We start from the raw sequence: 23,325 nt of genomic DNA, 5'->3' as shown, positions 1-23,325 counted from the left end.
TTCCATCTCTCCCTGTTCAAACTTCTCATCAAATTACAGCTGCTTCAGCATCTGCCTATCTCAGTGCAGGTGCTTTTGCTCACAAGTACAAGTTGAACGCTCCACCCCCCCATGCCTTCATGAGATTACAACAGGTACTCTGATATATCATAGCTTTACAACAGAATTTCAGCTTTAAGCATCTCCTCTTCCTCTTCCCTCAGGTTTTCAGCTCTTCACAGCACTAAAAGGGTTAATCTCACCTCGGCCTTGCAGCTGGAATTTCCCTTATTGCTGTTGCTCACATGATCTTTGCTGGACAGCGGTGCAGCTTTCGGCTGAATCTTGGCCGCACTGGAGAGGGGGAGCTGGGCCGCTCTGGCTGCCCACAGCAGGGCTGTGGGGGGTTCTGTGGGTGGAACAGGGCCCATCGGCTCCAGGATGGCCGTGGCCCGGCCTGGCCTGGCCCAAGCAGGGCCTGGGCCGGGCCCACCGACCCCCACACGGGGACCTGCAGCCACCTGTGCCAGCATCAGAAACGAGAGAGAGCCTCTGCCCGGGGTTTGTCTATTCTTAAGTGTGGACCACAGAGGTGGTCACGATTTTAAGTGGCTTAATGAATTGTCCATATTCAAACTGGCCAGCTGATAGGTTCTGTCAGGTTACAGAGGAGCTGTAAGAACCCCTTTGCAAGAACATCACTTCCGAGACTATGCTTTGCTAACCCATGACAGTGCAACCACTAGATTTTGAAGGTAAAGTAACACTACAGTCACTTATTGCTGGACTCAGTCGAGCTGACCTCTTTCGAGCCACCACAGCATTACCACTTCCACTGATTTCCTATAAATGGGAAAGAGAGGGATGCTTTACTACCTCTTCCTCACACAGCTCATGTCTATTGCCTGGAGAAGATTAAAAGAGGGAGATAAAACAGTCACTGAGGGAGGAGGCTGCATATGCCACAGATGGACCACTTTCTCTTTATGATCCAAAAATTGTCTCTCCCATACCCCCAACTTTACCCTCTCCTTTTGCAGGGATGCTGAACCAGCATCTTTCAAGGAGCTGCCAGGCAGAAGGAACCTGGGGAACTGCAGCTCATCAGCAGCTCAGAGTGACAGTTCCAGCAAGGGAAAAGAGCAACAGACACGAATGTTAGAACACTGAAGCCCCAAATTTCCTTATCTCAGTGGGTGATGTTGTATTTAGTCTGGGCCTCAACATGCAGAAGAGAATGAAATCAGACAGTGAATCAAGGAAGGGACAAACACTTTAGAGCTGTTCATGTAAGAACAACTCTGGAAAATGGTAGCATTCCTTACAAACCAGGGGAAATAAAAGGCAATACTGAAACCCAGTAATTCCCTCAGCAGCAACAGAACAGAACTTTCCCAGTCTTCCAAAGAGGATGTGATAATGCCATTTATTGTTTTACACTCCAGTGAGCAAAAGATGCAGAAAACTAACAGAAGAGAGCAACAAGTGCATTTACACAGCAAGAATTTCAAGAGGAGCAGCTGTATTTTGAAAGGAAGGAAAGGCCACTTTCTTCTCTGAAACTGGATTTAAGGAACACAGAAAACACCAAGCTTTATATTATTTGTATTAAAGATTTGGTTGGTTCAGAAGCAAAATAGAAATTCTTTATCTGAAAATTAATGCCTGCAAAGTGACTAGAACGCTTCCATTCTTTTTCCAAAAAGAGATTTTTTTATATGAATTATCTCATTTCCTGATTAGCAAACTAAAAGTACGAAATTGTTTTCCCTCTGGCTATATCCCAGCTGGATCAAAGCACTGGCCCAAGAACATACTGTATCAGATTAGTTATGAAGAAAGTCCACAAGAAATTCAAGCATCTACTTCTCATCTCTCCTGATAAAGTTATCACCCCAGAATATAAACATGGGCTCTTCATGCACTATACTGACAGATACGTGCCCAGATAGTTTTATACCTGTTTTTTGTTGCAGTTATTACCTCAGCACAAAGAGTATCTGCTCTGCTTTGGGAGCAGACTTCATGCCCAGTCCTAGACAAATCACTGAAGTTCATTCCACCATCACTTCTCTTCCCAGGTCTCACAGAGAAAGGTTTATTCCATACCTGGAAAAACCATCACCTCTAATGAGTACCAGAGGGCCACAACTCCCACAGGACATGGGTGTCTCTGGGCCAATGAGTGGCACAGGGACACCCTGTAAGGAGCAGTGCATGGGGGGAGGCTTCAGCACAATTCCTAAGAGTTAAACATCACTGTGATATCTATTTTCAGTGAAGACAGAGGAAAGAATCTACACCCACATCATCTGAATGCACAGAGTCATCGATAAAAGGAGTCTCCTGCTCCAAGCCATAAAGTCATAAATCAAGGGAAAACAAACCATTGACCTGTTTTTATTCTTATGTGGAGATGCACCACTGCAGTGAGGGTTTAAGGCCATAAGTCCTGCTGCATAAATCAGGTCTCTCCTACATAATCATGTGAAGGATAAATCCAAATACACACTGAGAGCCAAAACAGGAGAGGGGTACTGTGGTGGGGGGCCATGGGCTGGAAGCCAGATGCCCACCAAAGCCAGTCCATCACTCCCCTCCTCGGATGGACAGAGGAGATAAAATATAACAAAATACTCTAGGCTGAGATAAGGACAGGGAGAGATCACTCCCCAATTACTGTCACAGGCGAAACTCGACTTGGGGAAAATTAATTTAATTTATTACCAATGAAATCACAGTACAATAATGAGAAATATAACCAAATCTTAAAAACACCTTCCACCTCATCCCTCTGTTCTTCCTGAGCTCAACTTCACTCCTGAATTCTCTGCCTCCTTCCTCACAATGGTGCAGTGGGATGGGGAATGGGGGTTGTGGTCAGTTCATCACACATTTTCTCTGCTGCTCCTTCCTCCTCAGGGAGAGGAATCCTCACACTCTTGTCCAGTCCCAGTGTGAGGTCCTCCTTGGGCTGCAGGTGGATCTCTGCTCCCCCGTGTTCCTCCATGGGCTGCATGGGGACATCTTGTCTCACCATGGGGAATCTCTGCTCCCGCACCTGGAGCACCTCCTCCCTTTCTTCTACACTGACCTTGGGGTCTGCAGAGCTGCTGCTCTCACATATCCTCACTCCTCTCACCACAGCTGCAAGTTCTTTCCCCCTTCTTCTAAAATATGTTATCCCACAGCCACAACCACCATCACTGATGGGCTCAGCCTTGGCCAGCAGCGAGCCCATCTTGGAGCCAGTGGCAGTGGGGAACAGGGGAAGATTTTAGAAGCTGCTCACAGAGGCCACCCCTGTAGTCCCCACACACACAGTATCAAAACCTTGCCTTGCAAACCTGATAGAGGTATCCCTCTCTGTTTGGAAAAGTAGAGCTATCCTTTAGGAGGGTGTCTGTATAAATACTACAAAGACTGAGAAGTGATTACTATCTTGCAGAGAGCAGTGTTAATGCAGCCTTTAAAAAGAGATCAATAGGCATTTTTATTAGTCACATTTTTGGCAGCGTGTCCCTATCTGCAAATACATATTTTAGAAGATCAAATCAGCAGCCAACCCGTGCTACAGACAGAAAAAGGAAAGCAGTAAAAGCACATATCATACAATTATATTAGTGCTCCCTCCTAAAGAATATTTTACAATTATGTCTGGCTAGTCAAACCAATTTCTCTTTACTGCTCACTGGAACAGCACCTCTTCTATTTCCTCCAAGTTGACTAGGGCTTTTCTGGTCCCCTTCTTCAGTTCTTTTATTTCACAAATGTTTTGCAAATACACTGTCAGTTGGATTAGGCTGCACTTAACCTGAAAAGTGTTCACCATTCCCTGGGTTTAAAACAAAAAGTATCAGAGCAACAGAGAGAGGTCTGGTGTACATCACTGTCCAAAGCCTGTGCGTGTCCAGGGTCAAGAACAACTCTGCTGAACACAGTACAGAGAAGCAGGTGCACCTGAGCAAAGCCAGACAGCCCAAAAACACACAGTGCAGAGAATCAGACACAGAACTCACTGACAAACAGTCCTAGGGGAAAAACTAGACTTTGAGTTAGTTGTTGAACTTGGAGCTGGGAGCAGGAATCTGTGTCCCGTTGCCTGAATTCAGTGAGAACTCAAAGAATTTCCTTATTCTTTGTAAACAAGTAGGAGGTACAAAGAACATCTGACTCCATTACCTTTCCCTCACTTCAACTGCCGGCAAGAACCCAGTTTTGGCAAATCTCACTCATGTCCAAAGAGGCAGCAGTACATGCAAATGCTTTATAGTTTAAAATGTCATATGTTGATGCTGACAAGTTCAAGACATGAGAAGAGGTTGCTATGGAAACACATGCAGTATTGCCTAGAACATAAGGCAACATTTTACATTAAGAATTTAAAAAAAAAAACAACCTTGGACCAGCAAATTAGCTGGTTGCCAAATTAGACTTAGGATGGGGAAAAATTAGTTTGTCTTTTGTTCTCAGACAGAAATATTTTTGTTTAGAAAAATAATGAAAGCATTTGCATTATATTTTGGATTATTTCCCTTGTCTCAGAGCAAAAAGTAATTTTATATTGAAAGACTTTCTTTTGAAGCTCATATACAGCAAATCCATCTCTATATCCCCATGTACTGGAGTCTCCATCTAATTTTCTTTTTATAATTAATGAAATCACCTTAATGAATGGTTATGTTCTTTGAAGGGTTCAACCTTTAACTCTTCTATAACCTTACTTAACTGTGTATACACATTGGCCAATACAACTAATATAGGAGTAGAACTGATCAGAAAAGAGCAGAATTGCATCCTTGCGCAGTCTGGCAGCTCTCAGATGCTGCCTAAGCCCTGTTTTATAACCTGTTACCGTTGCAAGGTGACACCTGCCCTTCTGGGGTATTGTTGTGCAGTGGCATTTTTCAATGCCAATCTCTTCTGCTTCATTCCCTGCCCTCCCAACAAGCACAAGAACAATTTTGAATTCCCCAAACAACAGTTTTATTCTGCAGGCCTCATGAAAAGCCTGATTCTAAAACACAATTCCTACACACCCATCTACTCAAGGGAAAAAAAAACCCTCTCCACTTAATCTTTCTTACATAAAACATAAAGTCCTTATTTTTTCTTCTGAAAACTTTCTATTAGTTATCCACTGGATTTGAAAGAGAAGATTTATAAAAAGGGGACATGGGGTTCTATTTCTGACACTATTTTTGGAAGCACAGAAGAACATTTGAACTGCTGGGCCTAAGACTGATTCTTTCATCTTTTCCTATTTTGAGTATTCTAGAAAATTTCAGTCTACTAGAACATTTATTTTTTGGGGAGTTTGGGTCATCACAGAAGTGACAAATCTACTAATCTACAATTAAACTCAAATTATTCTCCAGTCTGCAGCTGCAGCTGACAAGACCTCATGGTTTCTGGAAGTAGAAGTTCAAGATATGCTTATAAACACAGAAGATAGGGTCATGGTGTCATCATGGCACGCTCAACATTTTTGCTTGATAACTTTAGCAAAAATCTGAATCAAATTGCAGACTTCATTTCTTCATAAATACCTGAGCAGTGAAGGTGGGAAAACCTCATTTTTGCTAAGTTTGAGAGAGAGGGTGCTAGGAAACCTGATGACAAGATCTGAAATTGAAAAAACCTTGTGAACTGGCTTGAGAGCACTGTCCTTCAGTAAATGCAGCAGCAGGCAAACAATGTCAGCAAGTTGTTTTTAGAAAATATCTCATTTAGGGTTGTGTTGTCAAAGACGCCTAGGAAGAACTGACAGCCAAACACAGATGGGCTCCTCATGTCCTCAAAACCTCAGCTTACATGGTTACAGTTGAATCCCAACACATCCAGCTTGTTTAAAATCAGGGGTTTTCCAACCATCCCACTGTTGTAGGGAAATTCCCGTAAATGCTTTGTGTGAGTGCTGACCTCCTGTCTCAGCAGGGCTGCAGGCTACTGAATTCAAGGGCCACTGCTGCCACCCAGGCAAAGTGGGTCCCAGCAAGAGGAAGGAGGACCAGCATTTCAGAATTTTAAATGCCAGATCCTTCTAACATCCATCCAGCAGCCCATATAAATTCATTTATTACTGTATTTTTAAGCTGTCTGTACATGACTGGGTTTTGGCCAGTTCCAGAACAGCTTTTTTAAATTTTATTTTTTAAAATGCAACCCACTTTTTATGCAGATCTTCTAGACACATAAGATATTAACATTTCCTTTACCTTCTACTTACGACACCAGTAACAGTGAAAAGCTGTTTTTCTGTTCTTGGAATCTAGAAAATCTTTGTTCCTTAAGAGTCTTACAAGAATATTCAGGCAAAGTAAGTACAAATTATTAGTTCCTGATTTCAATGTTGTTTCAAGCATAATTTTTTCTTCCATCACACCTCACTTCCCATTTTTTTCTTATTATTACCTTGAATAAAGTAATATTTATTGAATAAAGTCCATGAAAACTTGTAAATAGGCAGGATAAATGTAAGGATCTTTATAAATTCAGCTCTCTTAAAAATCCACAATGTATCTGTGTCAGAAGGACTGAGGCAGAGAAATATGGAAAAGCTCATCTGTAAAGATGCTGAGACTTTGGCTGCAGTTCACTCAACTTCACAGGGTTCATCACAACAGTATTTGGCTCTCCTCTCTTCTGTTTTCTTCACTACTAATGGATACTTTGCTATTTAATTAGTGCAGCATGATCCAAATCCCATCAAAGTCAATAAAACTCTTTTCATTTATGTTAACGGGCTTTGGACCAACTCCTGGTTTAATACCAGAATCAAATAAAATACCCCTAGGAAAAGAACAGATATACCAATCTTACACTTTAGAGTACAATCTTAAAAACTTCCTAAGGTTTTTACCCGTTTTAAAGTAAATCTCATTATTGAACATCTTATAAAAACAGCTGGACAGCTCTTTTTTTGCCAGTCAGATTAAAGTGTCAGAAGGCATCTAAATGTATGCAGAGCTTCACTGTGAGAAACCTTCCCACGGCAGAGGGTGACGCCTTCCTGAAGCTTTTCCTGGGGCTCCTGTGCTGCGCCAGAACATGAGGGTTCACCGTGGGAGGACAGACCTGGCAACAGAACTGTTCAAAAGGTCCTGCCCCAAACACTTGTTCTTTCTCTGGCACCCCCACAGTTGTGCCAACACTGGGTCTGTTGGGCTGCTCTGCAGAAAACTTCACCAATGTGGTTCACCAGCTAAGGCTGGTAGGCCAGAGACACCCACACCTGACCAGGTGGGATCAGAACAGCCAGGGCCCAGCTGAGGAGAGCTCTGTTCAGCAGAGCAGTCAGTTCTAGTGCAGCACAGCTGAACTTCCATAACCACTTTAATCAAATCAGCAGGAGAGAGCACCAGCTATTTTTGTCACACAGAGGAGAGAGGAGGCTTCCTGCTCTTAGACTATACCCCAGTCACTGCAGAAAGCAATGAACCACAAAGCAAGCAAAATGACACTATGTAAACAGGGAGATTAAACCTTCTCCTGATACTTTTGACCCATTTTGGCAATACCAAGCAAGCCACACAAAGCCACCACATCATTTCTCGCACAGCAGCATGTTTTAATTGACTGGCACATTAAACATCAAAGTTCTGTGTCAAGTTTGACCACAGAAATCACGTTCAGAAATCACATCCAACCAGTGCTGACTCAGTAGCAGAGCCACAGAATCCATTTTTTAAATTCTCAAAAGCCCAAACAAAAAACCAAACTTGTGCTGTTGGTTTCAATGTTTTTTTTTCATTTCACACTACTCCAACCTGGCAGCACAATAGGCTGGGGGACAACTTTCTTTGAAAACAACTTTGGCAGAATGTTAATAGAGAAAGAAGAAAATTCAGGGCGAGTGTGAGAAGTGCTTCAGTCCCTTCTGGGCTGGAGCCATGACCCTTCCCAGGCAATCAATCACAGCAGCTCTGGAGGGGACTGTCCTGCAGCACACCAGGACATGTTGGTGATGTGTGCACGCATCTCCAGCCCTCTGCTCCCATGTGCCCAGTGCCTCTGGGCAGCCCTGACTCACCTTGTACTGACATGTGCACTGGGCTGGGAGGTGGAACGTCCTCTTGCTCTCCGATGGAGTCAGATTCCAGCCCTGCCCTGCAAACCTGCACTGAGGATAAATGGGGACATCACTTCTTGCTTCATTCTCCCTTCTAGAGCTACTCATTAAAGGAGAATATTCACCGAGCAAGGATTCTATTATGAATTGCCAGGAAATACAGTGTTTTCTGCTCCTTCCTGCTGTATGGGTTATTCACAAGCTATTCTCACCACCTCAGCACTCCAGCACCAGTGCTCAGCATCTTGCCCTGCTGACGCTGCTCAGATGTCTCCAACTGCTCTTTCTTTTGGGCTTTTTTTCTGACACATCCCTTCCTCTCCCCCAAATCCCACACAGATAGTCAGCTTGCTGCTCTGAGCACTACACTTCTCCACAGGAACCACAGTGCATTTTTCCCCAGTGAAGAAAGTCTTTCCAGATCGTGAAAAGGAGAGCAGAACTGCCCAGCAGCCCAGCAGCAGCCAGTGGGGAGGGAGGTAGACTTCCAAATAATCTGTGCAGCTTTGGAATTCAAACGCCTTCACTGTGGTGGAGAGAATTCACTACCTCTTGGCAGCAATTTCAAACATGGCCTTTTGCTCCACATTCCTCGGCAAAGGAGGGATGCTGACAAGGTCCCTGGCTCTGTGAAGGTGAGGAGTGAGAACCTACAGGCTCAACCATCCCCTAGAACCAGCTTCAGGAAGGACATCATTACAAGGTGAAAGCTGCCTCCACACTGACTAGAAAACACACGTATTAGGGCTAATCTAGCCAGCACACCATGAGATATAGAGGATTAGATTTGACCTGATAGGTCTCTGACGTCAGTGAAAAGCAGTCTTAATATAAACAAATATAAAATAAAAAGAGAAAAAAAACCTACTCTGTCCCACAGTGGGATGGCTAGAATCTACTGTAGAACTTGCAAGCAGTGATTCAATACTCCAAAATTATACCTTGGGTTAAAGACTGCATGGAGTTCATTCTGGAAGTGCACTATAAAAACATTACCTAGGCACAAATATTTCTTAAACCCACAAGTCAAAGCAAACACCTCTTTGAATCACCCAAAAGGAACACAAAATTGCCAGAAGCAGCTAAATCCTTCAAAGACCTCAGTATATCCATCACAGATGAATTTCACATTACTAACATCACATTTATTCAACAGTTTTCCTAGTCTTGTCATGATTTCTACAGGCTTGCATAATAACATGAAAATGTCACAAAAATTACATCAGAATGGCAATCCAGAGGCAGGGAGCCACGAGGCCCTCAGTGAGCTATGCTTTATGTGACAAGAAGCAGTGCCCAGAGCTGTGTATTTAACCCATCTGCCCATTCAAGACCAAGGACCCTTCAAAGATCCTGGGATTCCTGGTCTCCCTTTCCAATGCACTTTGCCATTTCCAAGTATGTAAACAAATCCTGAATATGTTACCTAGTGAAATCTCATGAAAGCATATACACATTCACAGATCTTGTGTGTCCTGCTGCCTCCCAAGAAGGAGTGTATCTCTTTTCAAACCATGGAAGCCTGTAATCCAGACTGTCGGAGGAGGGCATATCACCACAAGAGTGTGAAAACATCTAATTACATAAGGCCAGGTCCTCAGCTAATGCAAAGTGACAAAACCCCCAGAAACCCATGGAGACACAATGATGCAGATTAACAGAGGTTTGGCTCATTATAGTTGAATGGACCCAACTTCTAATTTTCCCATCTAGTGACAGATTGTTGGAATCCTGACCACCAGAACCTCAGAGTGCAATGGGGAGTTGAAACGAGATAGCATCAGGGAAAGTAAATTTCAGTTTGGCTGAAAGCATATTTAAGATCCAGGAGTTTCAATTAGCTGTTGCTGAGCTATCACAAAAGTCTGTTGAACAGATGTGCAATTAGAGTTTTTCTCATGTTGTTCTCTCTCATGAGTTGGGTGTTTTTATTGGGGGGGTTGTATTTGGCATTTGGGTGGGGCTTTTTTGCAAGTGATGCTAGTTTTATTGAGGTCAAAGCTAACATCTTAGGCAGAGAAAGCTCGTCCCACCACCACGCCTCCAGCAGTGCAGAAGCAAAGAAGGGCAGTCTCAGAAAGCAGGAAAATCTGTCTCCTCTCTGGCCTCATCTTCATAGGAAGATGGAGACAGAAAAGCTGTCAGAATGAGCCTGCAAATTCAAGGCAGCTGGAATTGCCTCATCCTCCTGGCACGGACTGGAGGGTTTCTCCTGATCCTTCCTCCTTACTTAATGCATCACCTCTTCTGTGGTGGGGATGTGGTGTGAGGCAGAAGGGGAAGAAGGTTTAGCAGAGCTATTTCAGGTTTGGAGGCACACAGTTCTGTCCTGTTCCATCCAGCACACGGGATATAAACAGCCATGGGAAAAGCTGCACTTGAGCCTCTCGTCCTCACCTCCCTCCCCACCACCACTGCACCAGGGGACGGAGAACAAGGTGAAAGACAAGGTTATGATGTGGAATACTCCATGGCCTGGTTTTGGTCCCAAATACTCTGCTAATCAACCTGTCCACACAAAGCCAAATGGACACAGTGAAACCAACACATTCACTTCAGCAGCTTTGGAACAGAACCAAAAATCAGCTACTTGCCATGGGACCTCCCTGACCCTTATGCAAAATGATGCTGGATCATGACACAAACATTGACAGATATGGTTTTTTTCCTGTGTGATTTTCTGTTTAGATAAATGCAAGATTACACTGTATTTTCATAGGTCCAGCATTTCTATTCTATTTTATAAGATGCGTACAATTATTGTTGGCCTTAATTTGACTGCAGTGAACTAAGCACTTTATTTTCACAGAAATTCATTACATTCTCCTACTGAGGAATTTAAATTAATACAAAACATCTTGTAATTTGTCTTGTCTTTCTTTGCTTGTCTATTACTGATCCAGACTGAGTTTCATATTCTTCTTTCAGAGTACTAAATCATCCTTTGATTAATCCCATTTTTACACTTGCTGCTTATGTCAGGCTTAATGTGCTGTAACTTTGCAAACAAATTTAATATTGAAAGATACCTCTTAGCATTTATTTGGGAATTAAATATTTTGGTTTACTTATGAATGGTGGATTTGCCATTTTTACAATGAAACCTAAAACTATTAGAAAACTCTGATTTCAAGCTTAGTTATAAATCTGAAATCAATCCAAATTCATCTCTAAAATTTCTTTATCCCTGAAGTCCTTAGTGGTATTGAACAGAAGTGGAATAAAGTTTCTGCTTCTGGGTTTTGGGGTTGCTTTTTTGTTGTTGTTCCCAAGAGGTAAAAGATTGTGACCTTATGTAGGTTCATGGTGTTCTAGGGAGAGTGTTTTGAAGTCTGAAAGGCACCATTTTATCCAGCTATTGCTTTAGGTTTACAAACATTTTTAGACATTTTCACCCTTACAAGCTTCAAAGCCTGTCAGCTTCCAATATAACTCCTGTCACGTGAGAGAGAGAGTGTTGGCACGTGAAAGATTCTTGGCCCAGTTCAGCTGTCTTCATCATCAGGTAGTGATTTATTTCTCAAAGACTGTTTCTTAAATACATTCTGGTTTGCAGAATGCTTTCCAAACAACATCTCTCACATTCCTTCCACAGCTCCTCTGCTTAGAGAAAGAGAAAAGCCTCACAATTTTAACTCTGAAGAATGAAGAAGTATATTCTTCTGCATATGAGTTGGATGAACATGATTTACCCAAAAGCCATGATTTAAAACAAATAAACCAACTATTAAAACAGTAACCACAGCCTGTGCTGCCACCTACCCTTGGTTAATCTCTGCATTTTCTGCAGGGTCTTTTTCCAAATCACGCGCTCTGTCCTGGGAACAGGTTTGCCCTACAGGTGATGTAATGGCCATGGGCACCAGCCCTGATACCAGCCTTGGGAGTCACACACTTCACCATGGGAGAAATGCAAGATGCAGCTGCTTAGGGCAGGTACTGGATGTTAGTTCTGCCTTCTGCATATGGGGGACAGAGCAGAGAAATTAGAATCGCAGAACTACAGAATCATTTAGGTTGGAAAAGATTTGGAAGATCTTTAAGTCCAACTGTTAACACAGCACTGTCAAGCCCACCACTAAACCACATCCCCGGGTGCCACATCTGTACTTCCCTGAGCAGCCTGTTCCAAGGAGTGACAGCCCTTTTGGTGAAGAAGTTTTTCCTAATATCTAACCCAAAAATTTAGCAAGTGCTTGGAGTAAAATCTGTGCTTTCCCCTCTTCCTTTCTAAATGGTATCATTTTACTGTATTTGAATTAAAATGTAAATGGTTTATTACTGTGTTTAGCTCTTGAAATAGTTTTACTCCCAAGACAGAAAGCGTTCCTTTCCTGTTGGGCTCAACATATTATTTTGACTTTCTCTATTCTATACTCTACAATACTCATTAAATCATGCCAAAAAAGCACATGTTCAGAAAGAGAAATCTTGAAAGAGAAATCCCTCCCATAGACCAAATTGTGCAATAGTAGCCCTGAGTCTGCAGTGCCCATCCTGGGTGCATGATGTTAGGGTGCCTTTGGATGGGTTTGCCTGAGGGGGCTGATCCATACCCAGAGCTCCACCGGACATGCTGGAAGCTGCTGCTGCAGCCCAGCAGCCCCCAGGGCACAGAGGGAGCAGGCAGGTGTGAAAGAGGAACTGCCTGCAACCTTGGGAAGCAGGTACAGCAGCAGGCTGAGAGAGCTGCAATCAGGGCTCCTGTAGAAATTTGCTGTATCATTCACAAAATTCAATCCCCCCTGCCCTTTCATGGACTGCTTCTTGTCAGTATTGTAAGTGATGGGGTAAAAGAAAAGAGCTGCTGGCCAGCCTGCTAATTAGCCAGCCTACTCATTAGCCATGCAGGCTCTTCTCCACACGTCCACTTCATTATTCTTACAGTGATAGTAAATCAGAAAACACATTAATAAAGGCTTAAAGACTCAGGGCCTACATCAAGGTGTGGCTCTGTGCTACCCTAAACCTCAGGTAGATAATTTGATTTTATGTTTTTCAAAAAACAGTTTAAATGGCCACCATATGCCAGGTATTTTCTTCCAGTTTGCTTGCGTCAAAAACCTGTAGAAACCATTCACCTTCATTAGAGGGCAATAACAGCAAGCTATAGTCAGCACACTTGGTGAAGAGAAGTAACTTCAATGCATGAATTAGCTGTATCTGGTTACAGGGAGAAGGAGCTCTTCTTATCCACAGATACCAACGATGTCCACTGACTTTCTCATTACAGGATTAGTAGGCTTCACACTTAATTTCAGTGGAAAATAGATTGTAATTTGTCCCCTGAGGTCCACCAGGCTAGAGGTTAAATGCTGGGAAAATGCAGTCTGGCCATATAATGAAATTCAGACACAGAGGTGGCAACTACAGGAAAAGTTAAAGGGAATGACAGTAGGAAAGAAGTTAAAGCAGCTGTATTTATAGCTCACCACATCAAAAGAAAAGTGGTAACATTGTACTTTGCAGGTGGAAGAGTCAGACAGTACCAGGGACGCTGGGCAATTCCAGCCTCTGAATTCTCCACAGAGAGATGCATAAGTGAAGAATTAATTATGTCTTTGTTTTGAAGATACAGGTCACAAATGCAGCAATAACGGGGTAAAGTATTAAATTTTACATAAACCAATTTAAAAGGAAGAAAGAAATATAAACATGAAGATAACACTGAAAAATTTGGACACAGTTAGGATGCTGGACCAAAAAGTAACAGCAAGTTGTACAAATGGGACTTCCATGCCAGCAAGGCAAAGATTGGAAAACAAACAGATACAGTCCTGGGGGGGGGGGGGGGGGGGGGGGGGGGGGGGAAGCAAGGATATAAATCAGTGGTGAGGGCAGGTTCTCTCTGTGGGATTAGAGAGGATAAAATGATACTGAAGTTACCATGTTCAGTAAATGAACCTCCCCCTCTTGGAGGGCAGCCAGCCCACGGAACCCACACCAGTGCTCAAAGCCTCTCAGAAGTACACACAAGACAAAACACACAAGGTGTAAAGAGGAACTCATCTGTACTGTAATATGACAACATACTTGGGACACTTTTCACTGGCGTGATGATTTTTGAGACTTCAACAAAGAGAACTGGCATCTCTGTCTTTTCCTTGAGGGAAATTCTTACTTTAAAACACTTCCTTTAAACAGAAAACAGTTACTTAGAAGAAAAAGCAGAAACATCAATGCTGAGATTCACACCTACAACTCCAAGAGCTCCGGATCTGAAGAAAGTACCAGACATTTTGAGACCTGGGAATAACTCAGAAGATCTATAACAGAAGCTGTGATTTAGATAGGGGGAAGCAATGTGCTCTTCTGCACTTGAAGAGGACACTCTTCTTTTCAATGTTACAATTTAATAGAACAGTGCTGAAAATAGCGTGTGAAATGTGGGCCTTTCATTTGCAGACTATTAAAACTGGGAACCCGCTGTGTCAAGACTCTGCAAACAAAGATGAATTTAAAACACACTCAGATAAAGGGGCTAAAGGAACCAGATGTAATGTGTTAGAGAACTTACTGAAACTTTGGAAGAAAGAAAGCAATAAAGGAACACAGTGATCCAAAAAGGAGGGTGTGTACATCAGAGCAAGGTTGTGCAACCCCCTACAAGACACTCAAGACCTGCTCCCTGGTTCTGTTTTAATCAGACCCAGTATGAGAAATGTCCTAGTGTGCCATTAAGTAATGGCATGACCTGCTTACAAAGCAACAGTCACCATAAATAAAAAGTACTTAGAAGTAGGTAGAATAAAACAGTAGCGTGATCTCTGGAGAAAAGGTCCTGCTCCATGCAACAGCTGGGATTCTGGTTGATCCAAAAAATGTATTTTTTAACCTTCTGTAGCAAAAAGTAAACATGTAACTAACTTGAAATGTGGTAATGCCTTGCCATTTGCAGGAGTCTTGAATTCTCAGGGAGCACCCTCGCCACACCACAAGGAAGCAGCGAGCTGGCAGGTAAGTGAGCTAACAGCACTTTTTGAGGGACACGCCTTTGGAAGCTGAGGAGGGACAGACTTCTCAAAATAGACGTTCTGCTTACCCCAGAAATTAATTATGACCTTATCAAAATTAGTTCCTATATTTGGGTCTTTCAAGATGGAGAGCAGAAGGAGCCACTAGGCACCTTTCCTTGGATGTACAGAGTTTAATATTCTGGTTGGAAAATTAGTTCTTGTGTGGTCAAAGAGTATAGTACAGCTGAGACACTACTACAATGAGGACATGCAACACAAGGTCAAATAGGACACAAAGAAATACTTATATTTTATCCAAAGGCCTACAACATACCACAAAGATGCCAGTTTTGACTGCCTGAGGATACTCTGTCCAGATGGTGTCCACCTGTATAATGTAGGAAATTACTTGCTCTGCTCTCAGATAAAACGTAGGTGAGATGATCCATGCACAGAAGATGCAAAGAAAAAAAAATAGTATTTACTGATGACAGAGTCTCTTTTAAGGACAGCAGAGGATAATTTACTCCAGTCAGAGGCTGAATCATAATGTTTACACTCTTTGTGTTTCACACCATAACTTTTAAAAGGGAAAGCCTGTGCAATTTACACAGCAGAAGGGACTGTCCAACGAGGCTCTTGCTGGCCAGGAAAATCAACAGCAGAAACCCAGAGAATGGGTTTCAAAGCAAAGTCTCTGTCCTGTGAAAACATGGACATGCTGGAGTGTTAGGCATCAAAACAGCTCCATTGCTTTGCCAGGCAACACAGGTCTTTTAAATTATATGTGTAGATGGGGATGTGCAGTCAGGCTCTGATTGTGCTAGAATTCACATACATGCTTGGCTTACCCATGTGGAAACTCCAGCTGAATTCAAAATGCCCTTGAAAAAGGGTTAATGGTGATCCCACTGATCATCTGCAGAGGAAGGGCTGCTGCTTCCTTAATGAGAATGCCTTTTACATTTTGTTCTATACTGTGTCACAGAAATTATTTTCACTTCTTCTGCCACTGTATTACAGTTCTACTTTTCAAAAAAGCAAAAAGCCCACAGTGAGTTTTGCCATTACATAAAAAAATGGGGAAAGAAAAGAAAAAAAAACCACAGATGGCGACTTTGGTTTGATTCTGGTTTAATTTAATGAGAAAATGCTCCCAAATGAAAAGATTATATATGCCCAATTTTGATCTCCTTAAAATGTATGCAACCCCACCATAATGTAAATGCTAAGAATTTAGCATACAGAAAAGGAATTACTGGAATTATTTGTAGCAGGCATCTGTTTTAACTGTCAGGCACTAGACCTGACCAGACTTTGAAGATAATATTGTGCTACCTTGAGCTCTGCTTTTTTGCTACATCACAAACCAGTGTAATCCAAAAACCAGATCAAAAAGAACCACAACTAAATTGTAAATCCATATGAAAGCAGGAGATGGATATCTAAAAGGAAAAATAACACGGTTATATAAGCATGTCTGCCTTCTCCTGGTATATTCATTGTGAGCAGCTCCTTCACCCTCTTATCCAGGTAAATTACATGTTCCATCTAAGGTGAGTTAGATTCACCTTCAACTCTGTGGGCAGTTCCAAGAAAGCACCTCTGTCAGGACAGTATATAAGAAAATAACCTTAAAATTTCAGTAACTTTAAAGAGTTCAAGCTCATGCTTAAAGGGAAGAAGAACTATATTAAACAAGGCTAGGCTTCACAAGGTGTCTAAATGTCTTTAGGAATGCAGGGAAGGTGGCAGGAGGAAGGGGAGAAAGGTGGGCATTTCACATGGGTATCTGGAATTGCTCTTAGGAAACACCATTGTCTGGATCTGAACCTGAGTGTCTACATTTACAACTTAGAAATTAGATTATAGCATACAACCCTGTAAAATAAAAACTGAGGGAAAAGGTTTTGTTCTCTGATTTAAAACAGGAAAGAAAATACTCACAATATAAATAATACATAACAAAGTCTTGGGACAACTGACAGATGTGCACTTCTATTGACAGCAGCCAAAGCACCAGCCAGTTCCTGAGGATCCATGACTGGTTAGGAAAGGGAAATAAATCACCACAAGCCCACCCAGGTCAGCCCAGGGCTACAGATACTGTAGCATTGGGCATGAGTCGAAAAAGCACTGCTGGTGTCCCAAGCATTTCTAGAAGAAATAGCGTCTGGGCAAGCAGCCAGCCAGCCAGCAGGCGGCTCACAAACAGTTTGGGAGGGTTAGCACAGAGCACAGGAAAGACTGAAATGTTGTAGAGAAAACCCTGCCGGGTTCATCACAAGAAGAAACAAGTCCACTGCACTTGTAAGGTGTCTGTGTCTTGGTACCCCCAGCCATGGAATGCTTACAGCTCATTAAGAAAACAAACAACCATAGATGTCTTCAAAAGCTGTTTCTATATATGTTTGTCTAATAACTTTCCATTTTAATGACAATACTGTGAAATTTTTGAACAGCTGATCTTCTAACTTTTAAAAAGGAAGAGGATTATACTAATGGAGCCAAACTAGGACATCATGATGTGTTACTGAAACTGATGTTCCCTCCTTTGCTTCAGTGGGTACAATCAGATCACATTGATTGTTCATTATGAAGTTGTGATTCTCAGTCTTCTCAGTCCTGTCAGTACATCTGACTCTGCACTGCAGCCTAAGTTAATCATGTGCTCATTATCCACTTCAGATGTGGTGTTGATACTGGGTTTCTCCTGTCTAAGTACACATTCTAGCTCACAAACTACAAATGTCATGAGGAGACTGGGAGGGAGTTTATGCCTCTGAATTTCCACAACCAAATAGTGCCTTCCTGTCAACCTGAAGAAGATATTTTTGGCATATCTGCCTCAAGCACTGCAGAAGTATTTATCAAAAATCAGAAATCCAGATTCAAAAACAGTTCTTCTACAATATTCTAAAAATGAATATAGAGTTCATCTGCTGAAGTGAAGAAAGGGAGTTCCCATAGTTCCAGCAATAATCTGAAAGCATTAGCATAATCCTAACTTTTTCTTGGTTTATAGCATTTTTTGCAGCCTGCAACCACTTCTCCTTCACAACCCTTGGAGAGGACAGCCAGCTCCCTCATCCTCCAACTGCATCCACAAGTAATAATCTGGCCAAGGACCAAGAACATACTCAAAGCACGAGACCTTCCACCACAGCCTGCAGGCCATGGAGAGCTGACCATGCTTGTTCTGCCCACTCAGTGGAGAATTAATTTGAATGCTATCAGGACAATCAAGATGATAAAAAGTTGTCCAGAGTGTTTTTATCTTGAGTGGGAAAGCTTTCACAGTACTTTTTTTTTAATATGGTAAAAATCACATTCATAATTTAGAAAGCTGTTAAAAATATATTGATTAGCTTCAACTTTGATTCTTCAATCATGATTTTTAATGACCCACTTCAGTTCTGACAACACACCTAGATTGCATACTTCAGAAGTTCTCTTCATCTACCTCAGATTTGATTTTTAGCTCAATACATTTTGTCATTGACATCTGATACAGAAAACCGTGAGTACCCAAACTAATGAGTATCTCCTCAGTCAGGGCAGCAGATCATCATTTATAGTACAGTTCAAAAGTGCCTTCACAGATCTACTATTTTCAGGCAAATCCCTTCCAACAACTTCTCATCTGGCAATACCAATTCCATCGGCCAGACTCTTCTCAGACAATAACTGGAAAAAAGGACATAGTTGGCAGTACAGTGCAAACCAAAAGGGATGTTCAAAGGAAATAACATCAGAAGTTGGCAAGGTGGTAGATGCATTTGCTGACTTAAACCAGATTCAGTCAAGAAAAGTTTGCAATGTAAAGATCAAAGCAGGACATTTCAACACCAGTATTGTTTCAGCCCTGATGGCTGCTGCAAAGTGGAAGACCACGAGAAGCATAGACAGATGTGAAAACATCTTCAAAAGCAAGCACTTCAAAAATAAATACTAGGAATTAAATTAATCAAGTTTGTAACATAAAATTCTAGCACTTGTCACTTGACATCTCAGTTGTAAGGGAGCCCCACCATCCGTATCTCCAGAATAACCTAGAAAAGGTGGTGGAAATACTTGGGCCCACTGAAGAAAACTAGGTGTGAAGTAAAAAATGAGCGCAGAAAAACAGTTGAGAATAGCCTTGTCCATGTCTTTATTCACCTCCAAAATGTCAATAAACCCAAGAAAAGCATACAGCTCAGTGGTCTCTAAGTATGTCTTGCTGGCAACACACTGCTCCCAGGACTCTTCGATACTCCTTGCAAAAACAAGAAATAAAAAGGTAAAGGGAGAGACATACATGCAGTATTAACTTCTGTGGTTACTTGCTTATTATTTCTGTCCAGGGAGCAGTGGCTTTTGGAGAAACACTGGTATAATTTCTTGGAGTTTGTGTAATTCTATTGATAATCTGTTTTATACTCTCACCCTGCAAGAAAGAAAGAAACTGAAATGGAGGGAAAGGGTAGAGATGGAACATGCTACCCAAGGGACTGGAGTTCAATTTGTTGTTCCAAAACAGATTTACTGCACAATCTCAGGGAAATCTTTACAGCCTAAAGGTATTGAGGCAATGCTTCCTGCAGGAAGGCTTCAGTGACTTGGGCAAAAAAAAATACGTCTCTGCCTTGCAACATCTACCGTATAGATGCACCCTGGAGGAAGCAGTAATCCATTTCCAAATGTATTAGCAGAACCACAGAAGTTGTAATGCCACGTAAAAATCATCCAGATTAGAATGTGGCACCTCCCAACCCAGACCAACTCTCCAGCTTCTTCTAATGAAAACAAGAACACTGGAAAAGGCAGGTGCATGGGTTGGGCATCCAGGTTGAAAACTACAATTCCTCTGGTAGCTTTCTGGATTCCAGTCATTTATGAGTGCCATTGAATTGAGGCCTGGCTTCACTCCTTTGCATTTGAGAAGTTACAAATGCAAAAAGAGCAGTAATTCATAAAGCCTTTTCATTTATATTTTCACTTCATTTTATAAACCATTCTCATTCTTTGTCATTTTTACATGCAACATGAGGCCTTGGACCTTTAGAGTCTCATCCATACTTTGGCTTTAACTACTGTTCTATTTTATAACTCTTTTTTCTAAATATAAGGAGGCCACACTCAGGCAAACACTGGAAGAAAGCAGGAACAAGCTCCCCCCCTGCCCCTACAGTCAACACCTGTGCTGAGGAGAAGAGCACAAGGCAAGGAGTAGCCATCAACAGAATCTTCCTCCACCTTTCAGCACAGACAAACAAGGAAGACGAGCTTTGGCTCTGCCCCCATTCTAAAAGTAAAGAGCAAGTAAATTTTGAGCAAGTAAATTTTCCTTTCACAAAATGATCTGTGCTAGATATAGGGAGAGCACAGAACTTTTGCTTCCCCCCCGAGGCAGAACTGCAGGCTCACACTCTGCTGTCTGAATGGCTCTTCTTGCTCAGTCCTGGTGCTTCTCTTACCCTCAGCCAGCTGTCCACATCAAACAACTGCAACATTAAAACTTGCTTCTCAAAACAGGAATGCACATGGCTAGGAGAAACCACAGGAAAGGAAAGACTAAGGGGAAAAGTATTTGATTCCCTTCCATTCTCAGATAGCCAACATACTATCTCCATACATGTCATCTTCTTGGCACAGCAAACGAACAACTTCCTATGACTAAATAAATAGAAATACAAATGACTCCTACTGGCTCTTTATGCAGAGGCAGAATGCATTACATTTAAGCAATCTCAAAATTACAAACTCTAAAGGTTATAGCAAGGAAATACAGGCTGGATAAACTGGTCATTATAAAAAAAAATATAGCCCTTTTCTCACTAAACAAATTGCTGTGCAGTAATTACAGCTCAAATGACAGTGTAACAGTTGTCAGGGACAAACAGAGATAATCTGGGTGCTGAACATGCACTCCAGAACAGAAAGCTGCAGCCAGTTTTAAAACACACAGCTTTGAAAAATGTAACACAGGGGGCTGTTTTGCTCATAAAACGCAAAGTCTTCTGCAACTTTTCATCAATCACTTGATTAGGCAATGAAACTCACCAAGTGAAATATCCAAGAAAACAGACTCCGAATAAATTAAAATTTTCCAGGACAAAACTGTATTTTACCTATCAAATTTGTTTTCAGGGTAGCCCAGCCCATTATTTGGGGTTAACTCTTTCTAACATTTACCCTTGCAGGCTGGAAGTGAGAAGTGGAAGAGGATGCTGAGAATTTGCCACTTAACCCTCTGGTTTAGAGCATCAGACCCCTCAAGTCACTTTACCACAAATCAACATAAATGCTGGTTTCAGCTGTTCTGTTCCAGAGTAGCTACCTCAGAGCATGTGCTCAAACTTCTAGTGCCACTGTCTGTAAAGCAGTGCCTGGTGCAGCGCAGCTATTCCCACACAAGGGAACATTAGTTAATTTGCATTCACAGTTACCATATGAGGTGTGAGTTTCTGACAGTCCACACATTTTATATTTAAAGACTGCAGGAAATTAATATAATTATCTTTGATATAATAACAAAAGTAACTTACCAGTCCATCGCAATTGCTGATAGCAACTGAAGCATTTGGCAGATCAGTGATATCCCCAACATAGAGGCAATTCCCATAGAGAGGTTCAATATGAGTCTCCTCAGAGTCCTCCTGCCACTCAACTGTTGCTCCAGGGGCCACGAGCCTGGAGTTTGGCCGCAACCTGAAGTGAAACTCTCTTCCAAAAACAGTGACATTGTAAAATATTTGCTCATTTGCTGCTTCATGTTGCAAGTCCTCCACAGCTCTCCTAAAGCGTGCTTTTGGCGGTCCAGACACCAAGTGGGATAGGAACCTGCCCTCTGAATCAGTGCTGGTGGGGATGACAAGGCTGTACTCCTCTATATTCCTCAGAATTGAATCTATACAGGGAGAAAGCAAGAGAGGACAGAGATACTAGAACTAAACACATCCTGATGCCGCGGGATTTTTATTCCATTATTCATTAGCACAGCAGACACTTACATAAGGCAGATGGACACAGCACTCTGTGCAGGCACTTGGTTCACCTGCATGAAGTGTGCAGAGTTCACTCAAACTTGCCTTTTCCTCCCCAGAATACCAAACGGCAGCGTGAGCCTCCCCACCCCATCAGGACCCCGCACTCCTGCCCCTGCAGCGGGGTCCCGCTCCCTTTTGCCCATCCAGCCGGGACCCCGCATGCCTGCACACCCAGTCAGTGACCGGGCCGCCTCGGGGACTTTGGGGGTTCCCGGGTGGCCAGTGTTGATTCACTTCGGGACTGCTCGCAGGGGCAGGGGTAGAGGCTGGGTTTGCAGGTGGCAAGCCTGCAAGGCAAAGGCACGTCCCTCGAACTACCCCCGGTGCGGCGGGTTTGAGTCGAGCGGTGATGGGGACACCACGGGCAGCGATCGGGAGCGGTCTCGGCGGGCGGGAACCCCGAGAGTTTTGGACGGAGGCGATAGCCCGGGCAGGACGAGGAGGAGGAGGCAGAGGAGCTGCCATGTGTTTCATCCCGCACGGGGAACCCCAGGCACCGCTCCCTGCCCGCCGGGGCTCGCCCGCTCCGCGGGGCAGGCGGCGGGCGGCGCGGGGCTGCGGGCACCGGCGCAGCGCTGTCACTGCCGGGCGCTCCCGCGTCCCTTCCCCACCGGCGGCGCGGCTGCCCCGGTCCCCGTCCCCGCCTGCCGCTTGCAGGAAACAACTGGAAACCCGGCAAAAGTAGCCGCAGAAGAAGTTCAAGGGGAGCCGAAAGCCGCGGAGCGACGAGCCCCGACTTGGGACGGGCGGGCTGCGGGCACCGGCCGGCGGCGGCGGGGCAGGGCGAGCCGCCCCGAAGGCGTCCCGGCGGAGACCTACCTCTGTCCCCGGGGCGCCGCTGGGCGCCGGCGGGCAGGGCGAGCGCGCAGCAGAGCAGGACACAGGCGATGCCCGCGGGAGGGTCCATCGCGGCGGCCCCGGCCCGACGCGGGGGCCGGCGCCCGGGCTGCCCGCAGCCGGGGCGGGCCAGGCGGCAGCCCCGCTCCGCGCTGCTCCGCGCCGCTCAGCGCTGCCCCGCGCCCCGCCGCCCGCGCATTCGCCCAGCCGCAGCCGCAGCGGCAGTGGCGGCCGCGCTCCCGGCTCGCAGCGAAGCAGAGACACCAGGAGGCGGCGGGGGTATAGTACTGGAAGCACAGGGCGTGCGGAGTGAAGTCAGGCTGATTGACAGAGGCGCTGCCACAAGGCGCAGCCGGGCCGCGGGGAGCGGGGACGGGCCGCGGGCAGCGGGGACGGGACCGCCCGCCCCGCCGGGCAGCCCCCGCGCCGCCCCCGCCGCGCTCCGGGCAGC

General features: G+C 43.9%; 1 protein-coding gene across 1 annotated transcript in view; it reads right to left on the bottom strand.

Annotated features, from left to right (window-relative positions):
• ADAMTS2 (ADAM metallopeptidase with thrombospondin type 1 motif 2) overlaps positions 1–22,981 on the bottom strand; it is a 177,647-nt gene extending 154,666 nt beyond the window's left edge. The window contains exons 1-2 of the mRNA XM_039559584.1: positions 22,857–22,981; positions 21,537–21,898 (exon numbers count right to left, since the gene is read on the bottom strand). Coding sequence (XP_039415518.1) covers positions 21,537–21,898; positions 22,857–22,944 — 450 coding nt within the window. The 5' untranslated portion in view covers positions 22,945–22,981. The remainder of the gene's footprint in view (positions 1–21,536; positions 21,899–22,856) is intronic.
• Between the last annotated feature and the right edge of the window lie 344 nt (positions 22,982–23,325).

This window comes from Corvus cornix, chromosome 13 (genome assembly GCF_000738735.6).
Source record: "Corvus cornix cornix isolate S_Up_H32 chromosome 13, ASM73873v5, whole genome shotgun sequence".
Taxonomy (NCBI): domain Eukaryota; kingdom Metazoa; phylum Chordata; class Aves; order Passeriformes; family Corvidae; genus Corvus; species Corvus cornix.
The sequence above is the reverse complement of the archived record's forward strand: the minus strand, read 5'-3'. Positions and strand labels throughout refer to the sequence as shown.